This window comes from Diorhabda sublineata, chromosome 8 (genome assembly GCF_026230105.1).
Source record: "Diorhabda sublineata isolate icDioSubl1.1 chromosome 8, icDioSubl1.1, whole genome shotgun sequence".
Classification (NCBI taxonomy): Eukaryota; Metazoa; Arthropoda; class Insecta; order Coleoptera; family Chrysomelidae; genus Diorhabda; species Diorhabda sublineata.
Window position 1 is genome coordinate 9,892,547 of NC_079481.1, and position 17,568 is coordinate 9,910,114.

General features: G+C 30.1%; 2 protein-coding genes across 2 annotated transcripts; one reads left to right on the forward strand and one right to left on the reverse strand.

Annotated features, from left to right (window-relative positions):
• Positions 1-498: 498 nt before the first annotated feature.
• LOC130448342 (ATP-dependent RNA helicase DDX24) lies at positions 499-5,857 on the reverse strand. Its single transcript, XM_056785652.1, has 10 exons — positions 5,630-5,857; positions 5,289-5,568; positions 5,059-5,229; positions 4,863-5,006; positions 4,246-4,399; positions 3,801-4,090; positions 3,530-3,752; positions 2,904-3,133; positions 2,622-2,793; positions 499-863 (listed from the first exon to the last, which is right to left on the reverse strand). The coding sequence occupies exons 1-10, from the start codon at positions 5,750-5,752 to the stop codon at positions 524-526; spliced, it is 2,127 nt and encodes a 708-aa protein (XP_056641630.1). The 5' UTR covers positions 5,753-5,857; the 3' UTR covers positions 499-523.
• A 230-nt stretch (positions 5,858-6,087) lies between these two features.
• LOC130448343 (trafficking protein particle complex subunit 10) lies at positions 6,088-17,542 on the forward strand. Its single transcript, XM_056785653.1, has 13 exons — positions 6,088-6,356; positions 6,412-6,629; positions 6,686-6,872; positions 6,924-7,126; positions 7,179-7,454; positions 8,274-8,480; positions 11,068-11,253; positions 11,311-12,063; positions 14,607-14,867; positions 14,923-15,090; positions 15,139-15,519; positions 15,581-15,902; positions 16,948-17,542. Exons 1-13 carry the CDS (start codon positions 6,293-6,295, stop codon positions 17,067-17,069), a joined length of 3,348 nt encoding a protein of 1,115 aa, XP_056641631.1. The 5' UTR covers positions 6,088-6,292; the 3' UTR covers positions 17,070-17,542.
• Positions 17,543-17,568: the final 26 nt, after the last annotated feature.

Consider the following 17,568-nt stretch of genomic DNA (forward strand, 5'->3'; position numbering starts at 1 on the left):
CCAGAATTGCCTTGGTGAATATTTCGGAATAAATTTTTTTTTCAATCTGTCATTGATTAAGTGACTGTAAATTAAGTAACAGTGAAGGAATAACTGTTTATTTAGTAAGCGCATCTCTAGTGAAAAGTATTATACTACACAGAGACGAATCGAGAAAAATTAGAGCACATTTATAATTTTTAAAATTATATTAAATAACATTTTACTGAAATTTTTCTTGTTCAACGTAACTTTAGATTGTTTCATGTTATTCTTTTTTCTTTTATATAATATTCGTTCCTGATTTTATCCTTCGCATTCTTTTTTTATCAAATCTTTCAATAATCCAACGTTTTCACTCTTACTCTAAGATAACAGTGACAAAATAACTGTTTATTTAACACGTACATCACTACTAAACAAAACTCTATAATACAGAGTCGGATCGAGAATAATGTGTACATCGGTAATTATTTTTATATAGTTTCAAATATGGTGATATAAATAAAACTAATTGCATATTGATTAAAATTTTATTAAACATCTATCGTTTCTTCTTATTTTTAATCGGTTCCATATTTTTTTTGTTAAACATATAACTAATAGCTTGCGGTCTTTCTACGTTATTCTTTTTTCTTTTATATAAACGTTTACGTCTGGGTTTTTCCTTCGTATTGTCTTTTAGCGTATTTTTAACCAATTCAACCGCAGATTCATTGGAATTCCCACCATTTATAGTCGACAAACTTTGAGAAAATAACGGATATTTTTCATAAACACCTTTAGGAAATATAGGCGCGCTCAGCAACGATGCCAGCTGTTTCTTTTTCAATTCTAAAACTTTTTTGGATTTTCTAACATCCTCAAAATCGTATTTCCTCGCTCTATACAGAATAGTTAAGAAAATACATAAAAAAATAATCAAAATATCATTATAAAGATTCGAACAAAAATGTTTGTTATTGAAAGATTAAAATCAATTGCATAAAACGAAATAAGGAAAAAATCTTTCGAATTAGAAAAATGTTTTGAATGTCATTGTTACAAAAATTTGTCAACACCCTGTATACCAACCGGACAATAACACTTTGAAACCGACTGGTCAAACGAGTGTGGGTAAAACCAGATATTAATCATTACGTGGCATGGGCGTGTTTTATTGGAAGTATTATTTTTCATGAGGAGCTTCGTTGGATTATAAAAAACAAATTTGTAACATATAACAAGAAAAACTATTGATGAAAGATAAATGAAAATTATTTTAATAAACATAGATAGTTAAATTTGGCAAAACCTGTAATTAGAAATTTTCCGTTAACTATAAAATATTGATTTACACAGATAAAATTATTCATAGAAACTCGTTTTTACTACATATATTAACATATAAGCCGTTAAATAAACGAATTATTTCATATTTATAGTAAATAAATTAGTTATTAAATAATTTTTTTTTTAAATAGTTGAGTTTAAATACTAAAATCATTAATAATCTGTGATATGTTTACAAATGTGATATGAAATAATTTTTTCTAGATATTGTCGTGTGAGAAACGTCATTACCCGTCCGATTCTACCCAATTAACCTCACTAGAACATGACACATGACAGGTACGTACGGCGATGTAAACAAACAGCAGTGCCAGACTAGCTCTAACGACAGTACATTAATATAAAATATATTTCTATTCCCAACTTTAAGAATTTTGATTGGATATAATCAAGTTTGAAATCCTGGAATCTTCAAACATATTTAACCTATCAATAAATGTATTAAAAAATGAGTCAAAATATTTTTGTAAATATTGTCGTGTAACTTTCGAAACAGACCGGTCCTGCTGTTTGTTTACATAATCGACAAACCTACTTGTTTCCACACGACAATAAAATAAAATATATTTTTATTTCGAAATATGAGAACCGAATTGCGATTAGATCTAATTAAGTCACAAACTTGAAATAATCAACAATTTTTAACCTGTCATCAATTTTTTTTGAAAAATCGAGTCTCATTATTATCGTGTAATTTCAGAACTACTCCGGTCCTGCTAACTGTTTACATTACTGAACCATACTGTCAAGAAATGTCACTTGATAGGTTAGTTCGACAATGTAAACAAACTACTGGGTCGGACTAGTTTGGAAGCTTTTCACAAACACGTATTAACGCAAATTAGATTGCTGTTTCGATAACTAAACCGAATTTTGATTGCACTTGGCAAGTTATGAAAGTCATCAAACCTCTTTAATTTTTCAAAGAATGTAGAAAAACACGACTAGATATTATTTTTTTTAAACATTTTCGTGGATGCATACGAGCCAGTCCAGCAATCCCATTTGTTTATATTTTTAAACAAAACTGTTTAAAAATATCATTTCACAGGACACTTGGACGTTTCCAGCGACAATATATTAATATAGATTTTTATTTTGAAATTTAAGAACCGAATTTTGATTGAATATTGTAGTTTCATATCTAACATTCTGTAATTGACAAGCCACTTTTTATAGACCATAACATCCAGCAACCAAAAAAATTTGTGTGCCAAAATTAGATGGGAACAACCGAAAGAATGTTCCTTTCGAGTTTGTTTTTGTATTTTATCAATAACCCTCTTAATTTTGTGTTAAAAAAAGGATACACGTCGTCGACGACGATATCCATATCTTCAGCTGCTTTTAGTAACCAACCGTTCTCGGAATTCGCTTTTTTAACCTGTAACTGCATTATATCCAGTTCTCTTGCAAGATCTACCCTCTTCTTAACTGCGTTTAAAAAATTTTCTTGTACTGGAAACGTGGGCAAATCCTCACCTAAGTAAAATAAAAATAACAACATAACCTCATTGTTTTTACATTTCCTCAATTCCCATACGAATTTCAAAATCCAGCAACGCCTGTTGAATTGAATTGAATTTACTCACTTTTTCCTAAGGTTCTGCATAATTTTATATAATTGGGAAGTTCGTTGGGTTCTATTAGGAGAACTGTAATACCTTCACGAGAAGCTCTTGCAGTTCTACCTGATCTATGTACGTAACTTTCGCTGGTACGAGGAGTTTGGTAATGTAAAACGTGATCGATTTTTGGTATATCTAATCCTCTAGCGGCGACATCTGTTGCCACTAATATGCTGTTTTCTTTATCTCGAAATCTACAATAAACTCGATCGATTAGTTCGGACCAGTAAGACATTTTGTGGTAGGTGCACCCGAGCTAGTCCGGTCATGTCGTTTGTTTACAAGGGCATGAAGCAGGTCTTCAGACGTACCTCATAGTACAGTCTTCAATCAAGCTGGTAACAAGCCAACACAGATCCTGGCTATATATCGTTAGACAAAAGGCCAATAGAGAAGAAGCCTACAAAACGTCATTTGAGAGGTTAGCTCGACAATGTGAAAAAACGACAGGACCGGACTTCCCATATTTTAAAATAGATTTTCATTTTGAAATTAAAAAGCTGAATTTTTATGATATTTAATCAAGTTGTGAATTCTGAAATGTTTTAAACAATATTTTGCAATATGAATCAATTAAATTGAACAATTACCGTTCAAGATTTTTTAATCTCTGCCGTTGTTGCATGGATGCGTGTAAAGGTAACGGCTGGAAGTTCAAGAGGTTAAGTAAACCTGCCAAACGTCTAACACAACCGATAGAATTACAAAAAATCAACGTCCTACCAGGATGCTTAGTAAGAAAATAAAATAGATAATAATCTTTTTCGTTAATGCTACAAGTGATTTTACTTTCAGTTAGAGTTTCAGAAGTACCTGAAAAATATAAATTATTAAATTGTATTTAAATATAAAATTGCTCACCTTTTCCTTCTGATATATCTACTACTTTAGGATTAGACATTCCCAAAAGATCCACTATTTTTTGTAATTTCAAAACCGGCGTCATTTCGGCAACATTCGATTTTTTCAATTTATTTTTATTTTTTAAATATTTCGGTAGTTCATGTATTAAAGTAAGTGTTGCAGAAAATACAAAAGTTTGTCTTTTTTTACGTTTATTTTCATCTAAATTGATTCTTTCCAAAAGTTCCTGCAACTCTTGAAAATGATCCTTTTCCAACATCCTATCGGTTTCGTCTATAGCCAAAAATCTACAAAATTAATTCAATGCTCCAGTATTTTTATCAAAATTCCATTTTTTACTAAATCAAAAAAAGGTTTTTACAAAAATTCAATTATAAAAGCGAATTTTGTAGTTGAAACACTAAACATAAAATATTGAAATATCTCACGATTTCTTAAATACCTTATGTTATCAACTTGTGAAAGATGTAGATTTCCTTGTTTGATCAATTCCCATAATCGACCAGGTGTAGCAACTACTATTTCAGGACCTTTGGATAAAATTCTCTCTTGTTTCACTTCTGCCAGTCCACCAACAACCACTGCTATGTTTATTCCTATAACCATTCCATCAAATAATAAATTTATGGTCTAGTAAACAAATTTTCTTCAATTTCTTTCTTTTTAAACCTTTGTTAATAAATTGTCTTGATTTTATGTCTTTTTTAATTGAAAATTCATTTTTAAACAGATAAAGATTCTAAATAATTCAAAATTAAATATTTTTAACTCCTTAAAAAACAATTTTCAATTAAAACAGACATAAAATCATGAGGATTTATCAACAATAAACAAAGATTTTAACAAAATTTCATTTTATTCAACAAGATAAAATTATTACAATCTGTTTAATTTTTGTATGGCTCAAAATATTCTTCTTTTCCTTTCTCTTTGGTAAATATTCCTTTTTTTAGTGCAAATAAACTCAAAATTTGATAGATATTGTTTGAACGATGGTACTTTAAGTATCAGATAACAATTAGAATCAATAATATCAATTTTGATAGATTCCATGCTTACCTGTATATTTAGCAACTGCAACTAGGTGATTTCGAACCTGAAAAGCTAATTCTCTAGTCGGAGTTAAGATAAGTGCGTATAAAGGTTTTAGCACATTTGTTTCTTTGATATTAACATCATTGATTAGTTTAACACACCCCGTATCTAGAAATTTAAAAGAAAATCACATGTTTATTTAAATATTTCTTATACAAACCATTTAATTCGCTCTCAAAATCAGATTCATCCGAATTCGATCCGTTTTCATGAGAATTATTAGACTCAACACGTTTTTCTTTGATTTTTAATATACCCGTTAATATGGGTAGTCCGAAAGCTAAAGTTTTACCACTACCGGTTTCAGCGGCTCCTAAAATATCTCTTCTACCTGAAAATATTTAAAAATATATTTAAAGAAATATATAAAACATTAAAATAATCGATTACCTAAAATTCCTGGTGGTAAAGTTAGAGATTGAATATGAGTAGGTTTGTGATATCCTAATTCTGCAATAGCTCTTAAAATAAGTTCAGGGATATTGTAGGAATTCCAAGCGGTAATATCAATTTCTGGATTCTCATCACAAACATCGTCAGTGTCTTTTATATTCGTTGTTGTTCCCGATTGAGATGGAATGAAATTAGGATCTTCGCTGCACGTTCTTTTATTTTTTTCATTATTACTAAGTCTTCTTTTCCTCTTATGCGAGGAAGTTTTCTTTTTAATCTGATAATCAACATTTACGATGGAAATTAATCCATAATCAATTAAAAATTATGTTACTTACGTGTTGTTGTGAAAAGTCCTTCAAATCATAATCAGTACATTCTTCGATTCCAATCAAATCACTGAAGTTTTCAGAAAATAATTTATTATCAAATGTAATTGGTCGCCAATTTACTTTATCCATGTTTTATTGATTTTTTAAAGAATTATACATGTGAGAAAACGTATTTTTGTTATTAATAATTTGAGGTTATGTTCAGTCTTCTTTTTGATGTACTCGCTAATGGCCACTGTCTTATATAAGACCGTGATAATACATAATTATTGAACTGAAACCATAAAATAACACACTTATATGTATTATTCGTTTACAAATTATATATATTATTAAAATTGGAAGATTTATGTGGATTTAACAACTTTATAACTACTTGTTTTAAGACCAAAATGTAGAAAAACTTACCTGTTGACTTATATTTACTAAGTTCAAGATCTAAATTTAGAAGAATTATACACGTCAATTCGCTTGTCAATTAAGTTGTCAATAAGTAGTCACTTTGGAAGTCCAATATAAATGGGAGTTTAATGTAGTAACATAACTTAAAATTACGTTTCCATTTGTGACAGAATGATATCCAGTCATATTATGGTGGTATATTGAAATATTGCGGGGATATAATCTAAAAATGATTTATTTTGTACCGCCTGGATAGGAAGTATTTTGATGATGAATGGAACTGAATTAAAGGATGAAGGGTCATTAATTGACCGTAGACCCATTATAACATGTGCGTTATATTAAAATAATTAACTCAAATTACGTTTAAATTAACTTCGATTTAGGTGCAGGAGAAATAGAAGTTTTCTCAACTATCGAGGACAATCTAACAGAGGCTCTTCCTCAAGAAACTTATGAATGGAGAAGGACATTCGGTAGGCCGATTCGATCTGTTCACATCGGTGCAGTCTTTATACCTTATAGTCCAATTGCGTTAAGCAAAGGAAGTGGTTGGGATTTGATAAGACAACCATTATTTCATATTTATTGGACAGATTGTTCAGTAAGAAATATGAAAATATTTCAAATATTTTCAAACTACAAATGAACTACTTTTAGGATTTGGAAGCATACAAGACTACCGTTAAAGAAGATATAGAAAATTGGTTAAAGGAACTTACTGCTAAAGAAATATCTGATTGGCTTATTGTTGTTGTTGAAAATTTCGATGGGAAACGAACAAATAAATTGCTACCAAGGACAACAGTCCTGGATAAGATCAGGGCCGATTTTGCACCTAAACAAGGTAAGTTTATTATATCAGGTAATGGGATTTTCAATTAAACATCAATTACAGGCGATCGTTGTATATCTGTGATAAATCCTGGTAAAATTGAATCCCGATCGGCAGATTCATGGAGGGGTTTAGTGAACCGTATAAGGCATTTATTATTAACAGCTTATGCGAAAGCAGTATACAGATTAGAAGAATACGTACGACAACAAAGAGAAAAAAGAAACGAATCAGGCTGGAACTTTATGCAATATTTTTCACTTCAGGTTAATACAATCCATCATATGATATAGTTAAGCTAAAAAAAATAATTTTCAGGAGGAACTCGCTCAAGTATTGGAAATGTTGGGTTTATATGATGAAGCTTTAGTACAATATGACGAATTGGATGCTCTATTTTCCCAATTCGTGGTAAACGGTATTACTAACGACTGCGCGAATTGGTTAAATGATTTCCAGAAACCGCTACAACGATGGCACGGTTTGAAATTAGGTCATTCCGCTTTACCTAAAGATCCCTCAGTTTTAGAATTAAGAGCTTATCTATTCGCTAAACAAGCTCACATGCTGCTACTCACCAATAAAGTTTGGGAGGTAAATTATTTAATTTTTTTCAAATTTTTATATTTCAGTGGAGATTTTTGTTAAATAATTCAACTAAGGAATAATTTTAATAAAAAAACCTTTTCTGCACCTTTTGATGATAATTTTGTTATTAAATTACCATTTTTAATAATATAAAATGATTAAAGGAAATTGTGAAAATTGCTTTGGCAGTTAACATGTTAATATATATGTTTTCTTTCAACTCACCACTTTCAGCTGTTTACCAATGCAGATTTTTATGTCTCATTGTACTTTATGTATGTTTTCGCGAAAAACAAATTATTATTATCTTAAGAAGAAATATCTTTTAATTTTTTTGGTCTTACTTCATGTCTCCAATATGTCTTCCATGTTTACTTTTATTTCTAATTATTCTTATTTCTTTTCCTTCCTCCCAATGCTTCGATTTTGTTCCATTCTTCTTATTGTAGTTTATTCTTCTTCAAATTGTTACAATGTTTTCTTTTTCGCTTCTCAAGCCCCTTCATAGTGTCTTTGGGTCATTTATACCTTTTGGAAACTCAAGATACACTAATTTTTCTCTTTTGACTCATTCAAATGCAAGTTTTCTTTTTTTTGAACTCAAATAGCGCTTTATCTTTTTAACCTTAAGGGAAGGAGTTAACGAGGGAGTTGGGGGTTTGTAGAAAAATGATTTTTGACTAGATACAAAATTTGGACTGTAAAGGGGTACAATATCTGTTAAATAGTCATCTTAAAATCCTGAAAGGTATATAGGGTGAGACATTAGATTTTTAATTTTCTTATAGTAGTTTTTATTTAAATGATTTTAATCTTTTTTTTTAGATGGCATCTCGTTGCTTACCTTTCTTGCATACTTGCTCCAGGGAGTTGTTGGTGCTGGAGATAACGTCTCCTCCGGGTGCTGTAGCTTGTTGGTTGTTCCTAGCTGCTATGGAAGTGTTAAATATTTGTGATAAATTCAATCGAGCTGATGAAGTTGAAGAATATTCTTTACATACTGCAGGAATTTGGGAATACGCCAGTCAAAAGGTTAAAATATTTTTACCCAACTGCCAGGAAGGCTTATGTTTTTAACGGGTATCTTGTATGTATGTATGTATGTATGTATGTATGTATGTATGTATGTATGTATGTATGTATGTATGTATGTATGTATGTATGTATGTATGTATGTATGTATGTATGTATGTATGTATGTATGTATGTATGTATGTATGTATGTATGTATGTATGTATGTATGTATGTATGTATGTATGTATGTATGTATGTATGTATGTATGTATGTATGTATGTATGTATGTATGTATGTATGTATGTATGTATGTATGTATGTATGTATGTATGTATGTATGTATGTATGTATGTATGTATGTATGTATGTATGTATGTATGTATGTATGTATGTATGTATGTATGTATGTATGTATGTATGTATGTATGTATGTATGTATGTATGTATGTATGTATGTATGTATGTATGTATGTATGTATGTATGTATGTATGTATGTATGTATGTATGTATGTATGTATGTATGTATGTATGTATGTATGTATGTATGTATGTATGTATGTATGTATGTATGTATGTATGTATGTATGTATGTATGTATGTATGTATGTATGTATGTATGTATGTATGTATGTATGTATGTATGTATGTATGTATGTATGTATGTATGTATGTATGTATGTATGTATGTATGTATGTATGTATGTATGTATGTATGTATGTATGTATGTATGTATGTATGTATGTATGTATGTATGTATGTATGTATGTATGTATGTATGTATGTATGTATGTATGTATGTATGTATGTATGTATGTATGTATGTATGTATGTATGTATGTATGTATGTATGTATGTATGTATGTATGTATGTATGTATGTATGTATGTATGTATGTATGTATGTATGTATGTATGTATGTATGTATGTATGTATGTATGTATGTATGTATGTATGTATGTATGTATGTATGTATGTATGTATGTATGTATGTATGTATGTATGTATGTATGTATGTATGTATGTATGTATGTATGTATGTATGTATGTATGTATGTATGTATGTATGTATGTATGTATGTATGTATGTATGTATGTATGTATGTATGTATGTATGTATGTATGTATGTATGTATGTATGTATGTATGTATGTATGTATGTATGTATGTATGTATGTATGTATGTATGTATGTATGTATGTATGTATGTATGTATGTATGTAATATTCTTTATTACCTTATATCTCCAGAACCATTAAACGGATTTTCACATTTGAGGTATTGTTAGATTTGTTTCATTAGCCCAAGATTTTAAACACTGATTGTAAATATGTATATAACTTGCAGTTTTAATATTAAATGGAATGATAAAAAATAGCTAATCAAAATAATTCAGACCTGTGCGGATAGATGGCGCCACTAGGTTTTTAAAACGCGGTATTGTTGTGACTTCTTGTTATCTAAGACTAATATATTTACTACGAAGACAGACCTACATTGTTACTATAATTATAATTGTCTTGTGCGATTTAAATATCTTCATTATTGTGAGTTGCCCCAAAATATGAGGCAAGCTGGAGATACAACTTTTGTGGACATATTAAATAGTCTTCGCGTTGGAGATCTTACAATGCAGCAGTTATCTATCCTAGAAAACCGCAGAGTACCGTTGATAGGGCCATTTGATGATGGAGAAGCTGTAAGAATTTTCCCAGCAACTAGAATGGATGATGCATATAAAGCGACTATGACAGGAAAGTTAGAAAAGCTCACAAAAGTATACACCATTAGTGCTGTAGACATCTCATTGGATCCTAAAACATATGGTCAAAACCCACGAGAAGAATACTTACCTGAAGATCCTAATAAAACAGGTGGTATACCAAACCAACTCAAATTAGGTGTAGGCTCTTGAGCCATGCTAAGACGGAACATCAATGTTAACCATGGGCTGGTTAACAGTGCTATGGGTGTTATCCGACGAATAGATTGGCCAGCACTACGCAAAGAGCAGCTGGAGCCGGAAGAACTGCCATAAGCAGTATTTGTGGAGTTTGATGTCCTAAATATAACAGGGAACCGACCTGGTATTGGAGTCCGGATAGAGCCTTGTGCTACAGAATTTGATGCTTTACGTGGTAAAGGCAAGATCGAGCAACGAATGCTTCCCTTAGTTTTATGCTGGGCAGTGACAGTGCATAAATTACAGGGCACAACTTTAGACCGAGCAGTTGTAGATTTAAGTAGAAACTTATTTGCAAGAGGTCAAGCTTACATTACCCTAACAAATTGCTTAATCAACCACATGACATAAACTCATTCAAGGAATTAAACCGGTTACGTAATCTTAACTAAAAAGACATAAATAAAATAATAATTAAAAAAAAAAACATTGGTTTGGTACTGTTTCAATTTATGTTTCTGGTTTTAAGTGCCTAATCATTATTTTTTTAAAATACCTTATCATTGAATTTTCATCTTGTTTCAGTCTTTTCAGTTGATTTTTAATTGTAGTTATCCATGCAGACAGGTTTTTTGTTTTTTTTTAATTATTATTTTATTATATATGATGAATATTTGAAATAACGATAATATTTGTTTTAGATAAGAAGTTTAGGGGAACTTTGTGGTTTAACGCCTGGCCAGTCTCCTACATCCGAACAACTTCATATTGTAGTGGGATTATCAGCCGGTATGGGAGATAATCCTGGTACTTCAGAAGATCCTTCGCCTACAGATAAACTGAAGATAGCTTTGTGTTCGAAGGACGCTTTTAATAAAATGTATTTGGTGAGATTATTTCAATTATTTTATATTTATTTTGTAAATTTATTGATTTATTTTTAGGAATTGGCCGAACTCGCTATGGGTACTTATAAACACATCGGTCGTTTACGTTCTGCCAGGTTGGTTGGTAGAGAATTGTCTTCCTTTTACATACTGTTAGGGGAAACTCAAAAAGCAGCCGCTTTTCTCACAGATCTGCTCAAGACTTTTGAACAGGACGGTTGGCGTGAATTGGCGGCTCAAACTCAAATAGAATTAGCTGAATGTTTCCTCAAAGCTGACGATATTAAGAAATATATTTGTGCTTGTGCATCAATAGGTGCAGCTTTGGAAATAGACACTTTGATACGTTGGACTTATTTTGACGATATGTGTAAATGTATTAATCTGTTAAAAGAACCTCTGATAGTGCCTTTTAGTGATATATTCAAAGTTATTAGTGTATGTGTTAAAAACGAAGGAAATATAATGCAAGATGACGATATTAAAGTTGAATTGATAATGGAATCGAACTTTCCCAAAGAAATCCTCTGTACGAAATTGGCGATTTCTCTAGAAACCGTAGTGGAATCTGTTAAGGATAAGAAGTGCAAAGAGAAAATTTGTACGGGTAGAATTTTGACTGATAGAGATATGAAAATGGCGGATGGTTTGTTGCAGCGGTTGAAGATGAAAACGAATTTGGAATTCAAGCAGGATAAACAATTGGCGGCAGCCGGAGTTGCTTCGAAATTTACTGAATTGAGGAGGAAGAACAGCGCCCCACAACATTTGAAGGAAGAAATTGAGGAGTGTATTGAAGTCAATAATACAGTGAGTTGTTGATGTTTTTTTTGGAAATTTTTTTAGTTTGATTTATAAGGAAATTGAATTGAGCTTTATTTGATATAGTTGCAGATTTTTATAGATTAAATTGTGTGTTAGTATTAGTATTATCTTAAACAGTACCAACATCATCAATTCATTGATATTTGTTGTTAAATTTTCACCAAATTTGATTTATATTAATTTTCACATGTTAAATTGTGTGTATAATGTCAAAATTCTTTCAAATAGTGAGTGTCTATCCTTTTGGAGTCGTTTTTTCTTATTTATTCACAGGATTCATTAATAATTTGATGTTTATTAAAAACTTTCCCTAAATTGTGAAATTTGAATATTTTGACTCATTTGATAGTATGGAGAGGGTTGAAACTATCTAAAATGATACTATTCAAGTTTTTTTCATCCTTCAAGAACATTAATTTCCTAATTTATCCACAGGATTCATTATTAATTATATAATAAATATATCATATATATAATATAAACTAGTAGTACTTACTGAAGGTTTTAGTATCCTTTAAGGACATTTATTCACATAAATTACCAATTTTCCTAATTTTTTTGAAGAATGTACCTCAAATTCAATATCTACAAATTTTGACGTGTTAGGTTGTTTTCAAAATGTAAAATTATTATTCTTTTGAATTATTTTTTTTTCCTGATAAACATCAATTAATCAGTATTTGTTGAAAAATTCATCCTTAATTTGAAATCTGAGGATTTTGACGGGTTTGAATGTCTCAATCTTAATTTGATGTCTGTAGATTTTGACAGGTATTATTGTATCAAAATAGTTCAAGTTGTTCCTTCTCCTCTAAGATCGCATGTATCCAAATAAATCCCCGATATTTCGACTTTTGTTTAAAAATTTGTACTAAATTTGATGTATGCAGATTTTGACAGGTTTTATTGCCCAGAGAATGTCAAAATTGTTTAAAATTGTTGTTTCATTTACAGTGGGTTTTAGGTTTGTAGTTGCAAATAAATTGAGTCCAATCTTGATCAATGTTCGATTTATTGAACAGGATTTCAAAATTGCGTTCAAATAACAATAATAACGGAATAACAATTTCGGAGCACGTTTTTCTTTCGCCTTTCTTTTCGCTCGTGTCACTATTACATGAAACTGTCAAAAGGTGCTTATCGCCTACTAATTTAATAAAATCAGAATACATAATTACCAACTTTGACTCTATATAAAACAAAAGTATAGTGTGAAGTTGGATAGGGTCAAGGTTGGGTTGGGTTCGGGTCAGCTGTCAATTGATCAATTCTCAACAAAAATACTAACACTAAAGCTTTTTCTAATCTCTAAGATCACTCTTTTGTTATTTATTTATATAAACGAACTTTCATTTGACTTTTATTCAAAAATTTATCCTAAATTGGATGTGTACAGATTTTGACACATTCGATTGTGTTCAAAGTGTCAAAATCCTCTCAAATAGTAGTTCTTAAGTTTAATTTATCCTTTTGGATAATGTTCAGCTCTAATTTATCCATATGAATCACCGATATGTTGACTTTTGTAAAAAATTTGTTCTAAATTTGTAATATGCTGATTTTGACAGGTTCGATTTTGTTAATAGCATCAAAATTGTTCGAAATAGGACTTATCAAGTTTATTTTAATGTTTTTGGATGTGTTTTCGTTAATTTTTCCACCAAAAAGGCTAATAACATGAAATTAGTGAAAAAATGTATTCTAAAGTTGTCATATGCTGATTTTGACAGGTTTGATTGTGTACAAAGCATCAAAATTGTTCGAAATAGGATTTATCAAGTTTATTTCCCAACTTTTCTACAAAAAAGGCCAATAACATGTCATGTATTCTAAATTTGTAATATGCTGATTTTGACAGGTGCGATTGTTTTAAAAGCATCAAAATTGTTCAAAATAGGACTTTTTATTAGTTTATTTTAATGTTTTTGGATGTGTTTTCCCCAACTTTCTTACAAAAAAAGGTAATAACATGAAATTAGTGGGAAAATGTGTTTAGTTTATTCTATGTTTTCGAATAATCTTTTTAAAATAAGTCCACAAAAACCTGCAAGAATTCCACAATTTCCAAAAAAATTACTTCAAATTTGATATCTGTAGTTTTATTATTAATTAATTTAACATCCATTCAAAAATTTTCAATTATCTTTTTGATTACTATAAAATTTCAGGTAACAAGCCATAATGGAGGCGATTTATCAATATTTTTATCACACAAACGGTACTGATCATATTTTTATATAATTCTAATACAATATAACTATTTTTTTACTATTATGTGACTTTCCAATTACAACCATCCTTGCAACGATAATTTGTATGAAAAAAAATTAATAAAAACACTTTATATTGAAAAATTGTTTAAAAATCGAATGTTTGTACTTCGATACACCTTTCTAGTGGAAAAATAGTTCGATTAACTTTAGTAACTAGCAGACAAAAGACTGAAACTATAAATTAATAATTCATAAGCTTTGCATCAATATAAACAAAGTCCCTAGTCCGTTTTTTAAAAATCTTTTATTTTCCAGCCTGTGGTGTTAACTCCAGGATTAAACCTAATAAGACTGAAAAAACGAGCGACTCAAATAGGAAAATACTACTTTGGACAAATATCGATACAAATAAAAAATTTGCACATAGTTTCTCAAAATTTAACACCAAAACTTACTTTCGAAGTAAACGAAGAACATCCAACATTAAAACTATACAAAAAACCACCCCCTTTACTCACTGGTATAGAACAAAGTATGAATTTGATAATTACCACAGGAAGTTATATTTTAGATCCGGTATGTATTTGAACTACTTTGACATACACTATTAATAATTATCTTCACATTACAGAGCTCTATAATTAAATTGATAGCATCACCTGGATTATCATTACAAACCGAACCGGAGGAGGCACCCTTACAAACTAATTTAGAAATTGAAGTTGGTAATAATCACCCGTTCAGTAGTACCAGAAGAAGTTTGAGAGTTTTAGCTGATCCTTTATGTAAAGATCATCAGGTAAGTAGAAAATTAATTAAATTAACCGATTAAATCATTTTTTTGTAGGTTACCATCCACGTACCATGGACAACTAAACCCATAGTTGTATCACTAGCTTTTACGCCACCCCTAACGTCAACATGGAAATTATTCACTGTATTAACCAAGAAATTCGTACAGATAACCGTCTCTTGTCATTGCGACGTCGATCTACTAGCTCGTGGTGTGGATTTAAACGTAGGAGAAGCTTGTGGTTTAATAGAAAAAAATTCCTGTGGTTCGAATCAAATAATTTCGAAAGATTGCAGTTATTCTTATATATGGGAATTGGTGTTGCAACCGGAAATTAATAATTCTGTTATCAAATGCGAATTTTCCTTAGTTTACAATTTGAACGAAGGTGATAATAAATTGTATCGATATTTATTCGAAATAATCGATTATCAGGTGATTTAATATACGATTTATTGTATTTACAAATCGAATAATTTGATAAATCGTTTTTTAGACTCTTTATATATTGGACGCTGTAGTGGAACCAGCTAAGGGAAGCGATTTCCGTAAAGTCGGAATCGTCTGCCATCTACATCTGACTATTGAAAACGTTTCGTTTCCTCAATCGGTTAAACCGTTGGATTCTATAATGTACGAAGTATTGGCGGATCAATCATTGTGGGCGGTTTGTGGTAGAACTGCAGGTGTGGTTTCCTTCGAAACGCAGGAACGGTTTCAGACGGTCGTTTTGGACGTTATGCCTTTGACTAGTGGATATTTACCTTTACCTCTTGTTAGAATTTCCAAGTATATACCAGCTGAAAGCGGATCGACAGGTGAATATTCTTGGTGTTTTTATTGTTTTCTTCCACATTTCGTTCATGTTTCGTCATCTTCAGTCAACCGTTTACCTTTGGTCTCTAATACCTATTGATTGTTGTCGAGGCTTCTAATTATTTCTAAATTTTTCTCTTTTTTCTTTTTATTCGGGCTTCTATGTTAGTGTTCCGATACTCCTGTAGGTCTTCCTACTTCTGTTACTTCTTTTAATTCATAGTTTTATGATTATTTTTGTTGTTGTTATCCTTATTATGAATCTTTGTGCTTCTATTTATCTTATTTTCCTCGTTCTATTTCTATTTTTGTTATATTTTCTCATTTCTTTTTATTCAGGTTTTTCTGTTACTGTTCTAGTTCTTAGTTTAATCCATAGTTTATTATCACATTTGTTGATCTAACACTTCTTGTGAACCTTTTTACATCTATTTATGTTCATTTGGCTGATTTTATTATATTTTTTCGTTCCTCATTCTTCAGGTTCTTCCGTTAGTGTTCCGATATTTCTATAGGTCTTCCTACTTCTGTTACTTCTTTCAATCCATAGTTTCATCACTATTTTTGTTGCTGTTATCCTTATTATGATTCTTTCTTTGTGCTCCTGTTTATCTCATTTTGCTTGTTCTATTTCTATTTTTGTTATATTTTCTCATTTTTTTTTTCAGGTTTTCCTGTTACCATTCCAGTACTTTTACAGGTTTAATCGATAGCTTATTTATTTTTTTTTCTTTAAATTATGAGTTATTCTTGTTATTTATGACCTTTTCTTTAACGTCTCTTCCTCTTTTCGTCCTATTGTTCATCCTAAGTAGTTACTCGATATCATTTTTCCAAATTTCTTCCATTTTTTTCTAAAATTTCATTTATTCTCATTAATTATTCTTCTTATTATCCATTTGTCCACTTTTATTTACTATTTATGACCATTTTCTTTAACGTCTCTTCCTCTTTTTGTCCAATTATTACTATTTAATTGTTACTCGATGACATTTTTCCATATTTTTTTTTAAATTTAATATATTTTAATCGATTCTATTTATTTAGATAAATCAAAAAAAGCGGATACTCACCCTCGATTGGAACCCTTCAGTTCCGGTCAAGTTTACAACAAAAGTAAAGGGATGCAGGTGCACGTCATAGCGAATACGAACGAAAATGCACAGTAAGATTTTTTTTTTCAATTATTTTCTATATTATAAAAAGAAAATTTACGGGAAACTCATGTGGTGTTTTTATTAACCGGGTAGGTGACTATTTTCGCCATAATTTTTTATCATTTTTGTTACGACTGATTTTGTGCCAATGTTATTTACGCAAAAAAAATTGCCCAATTATCCATCACACATACAGCGTTTATCAAAAACCTTGATCACAAATTTATTGGTTTATCATTATATATGAAAAAAAAATATATTTAAACGGAAATTGTTAGAAAATATGGGAAAATAACATTTTTTTTTTAATAATTTTGCTTCTCAATAGCGATATTTATTTTTTTTTTGACTAACCGTCATAAATCTTGATAATTATTTTTTTTAAGTACCTAAATTGTATATTATTGGTGTGTATATATATATATATAAATGTGTTTTTTGTTTAAACAATTGGTTACAAATAAATGTATATTTATTGTTTGTTACGAGTTTGTTTTATTTTGAATAAAAT

What these genes read in the sequence shown, in the direction of transcription:
- LOC130448342 (XM_056785652.1), bottom strand. Translation starts at nt 5,752, where the DNA reads ATGGATAAAGTAAATTGGCGACCAATTACATTTGATAATAAATTATTT. An exon ending in TCACAAGTTGATAACATAAG is followed by an intron (nt 4,091 to 4,245) that starts GTATTTAAGAAA and finishes TTAATTTTGTAG; the next exon opens with ATTTTTGGCTATAGACGAAA. An exon ending in AGATATATCAGAAGGAAAAG is followed by an intron (nt 3,753 to 3,800) that starts GTGAGCAATTTT and finishes TATATTTTTCAG; the next exon opens with GTACTTCTGAAACTCTAACT.
- LOC130448343 (XM_056785653.1), top strand. Translation starts at nt 6,293, where the DNA reads ATGATGAATGGAACTGAATTAAAGGATGAAGGGTCATTAATTGACCGT. An exon ending in TGCAATATTTTTCACTTCAG is followed by an intron (nt 7,127 to 7,178) that starts GTTAATACAATC and finishes AATAATTTTCAG; the next exon opens with GAGGAACTCGCTCAAGTATT. An exon ending in GTATTGAAGTCAATAATACA is followed by an intron (nt 12,064 to 14,606) that starts GTGAGTTGTTGA and finishes TTTATTTTCCAG; the next exon opens with CCTGTGGTGTTAACTCCAGG.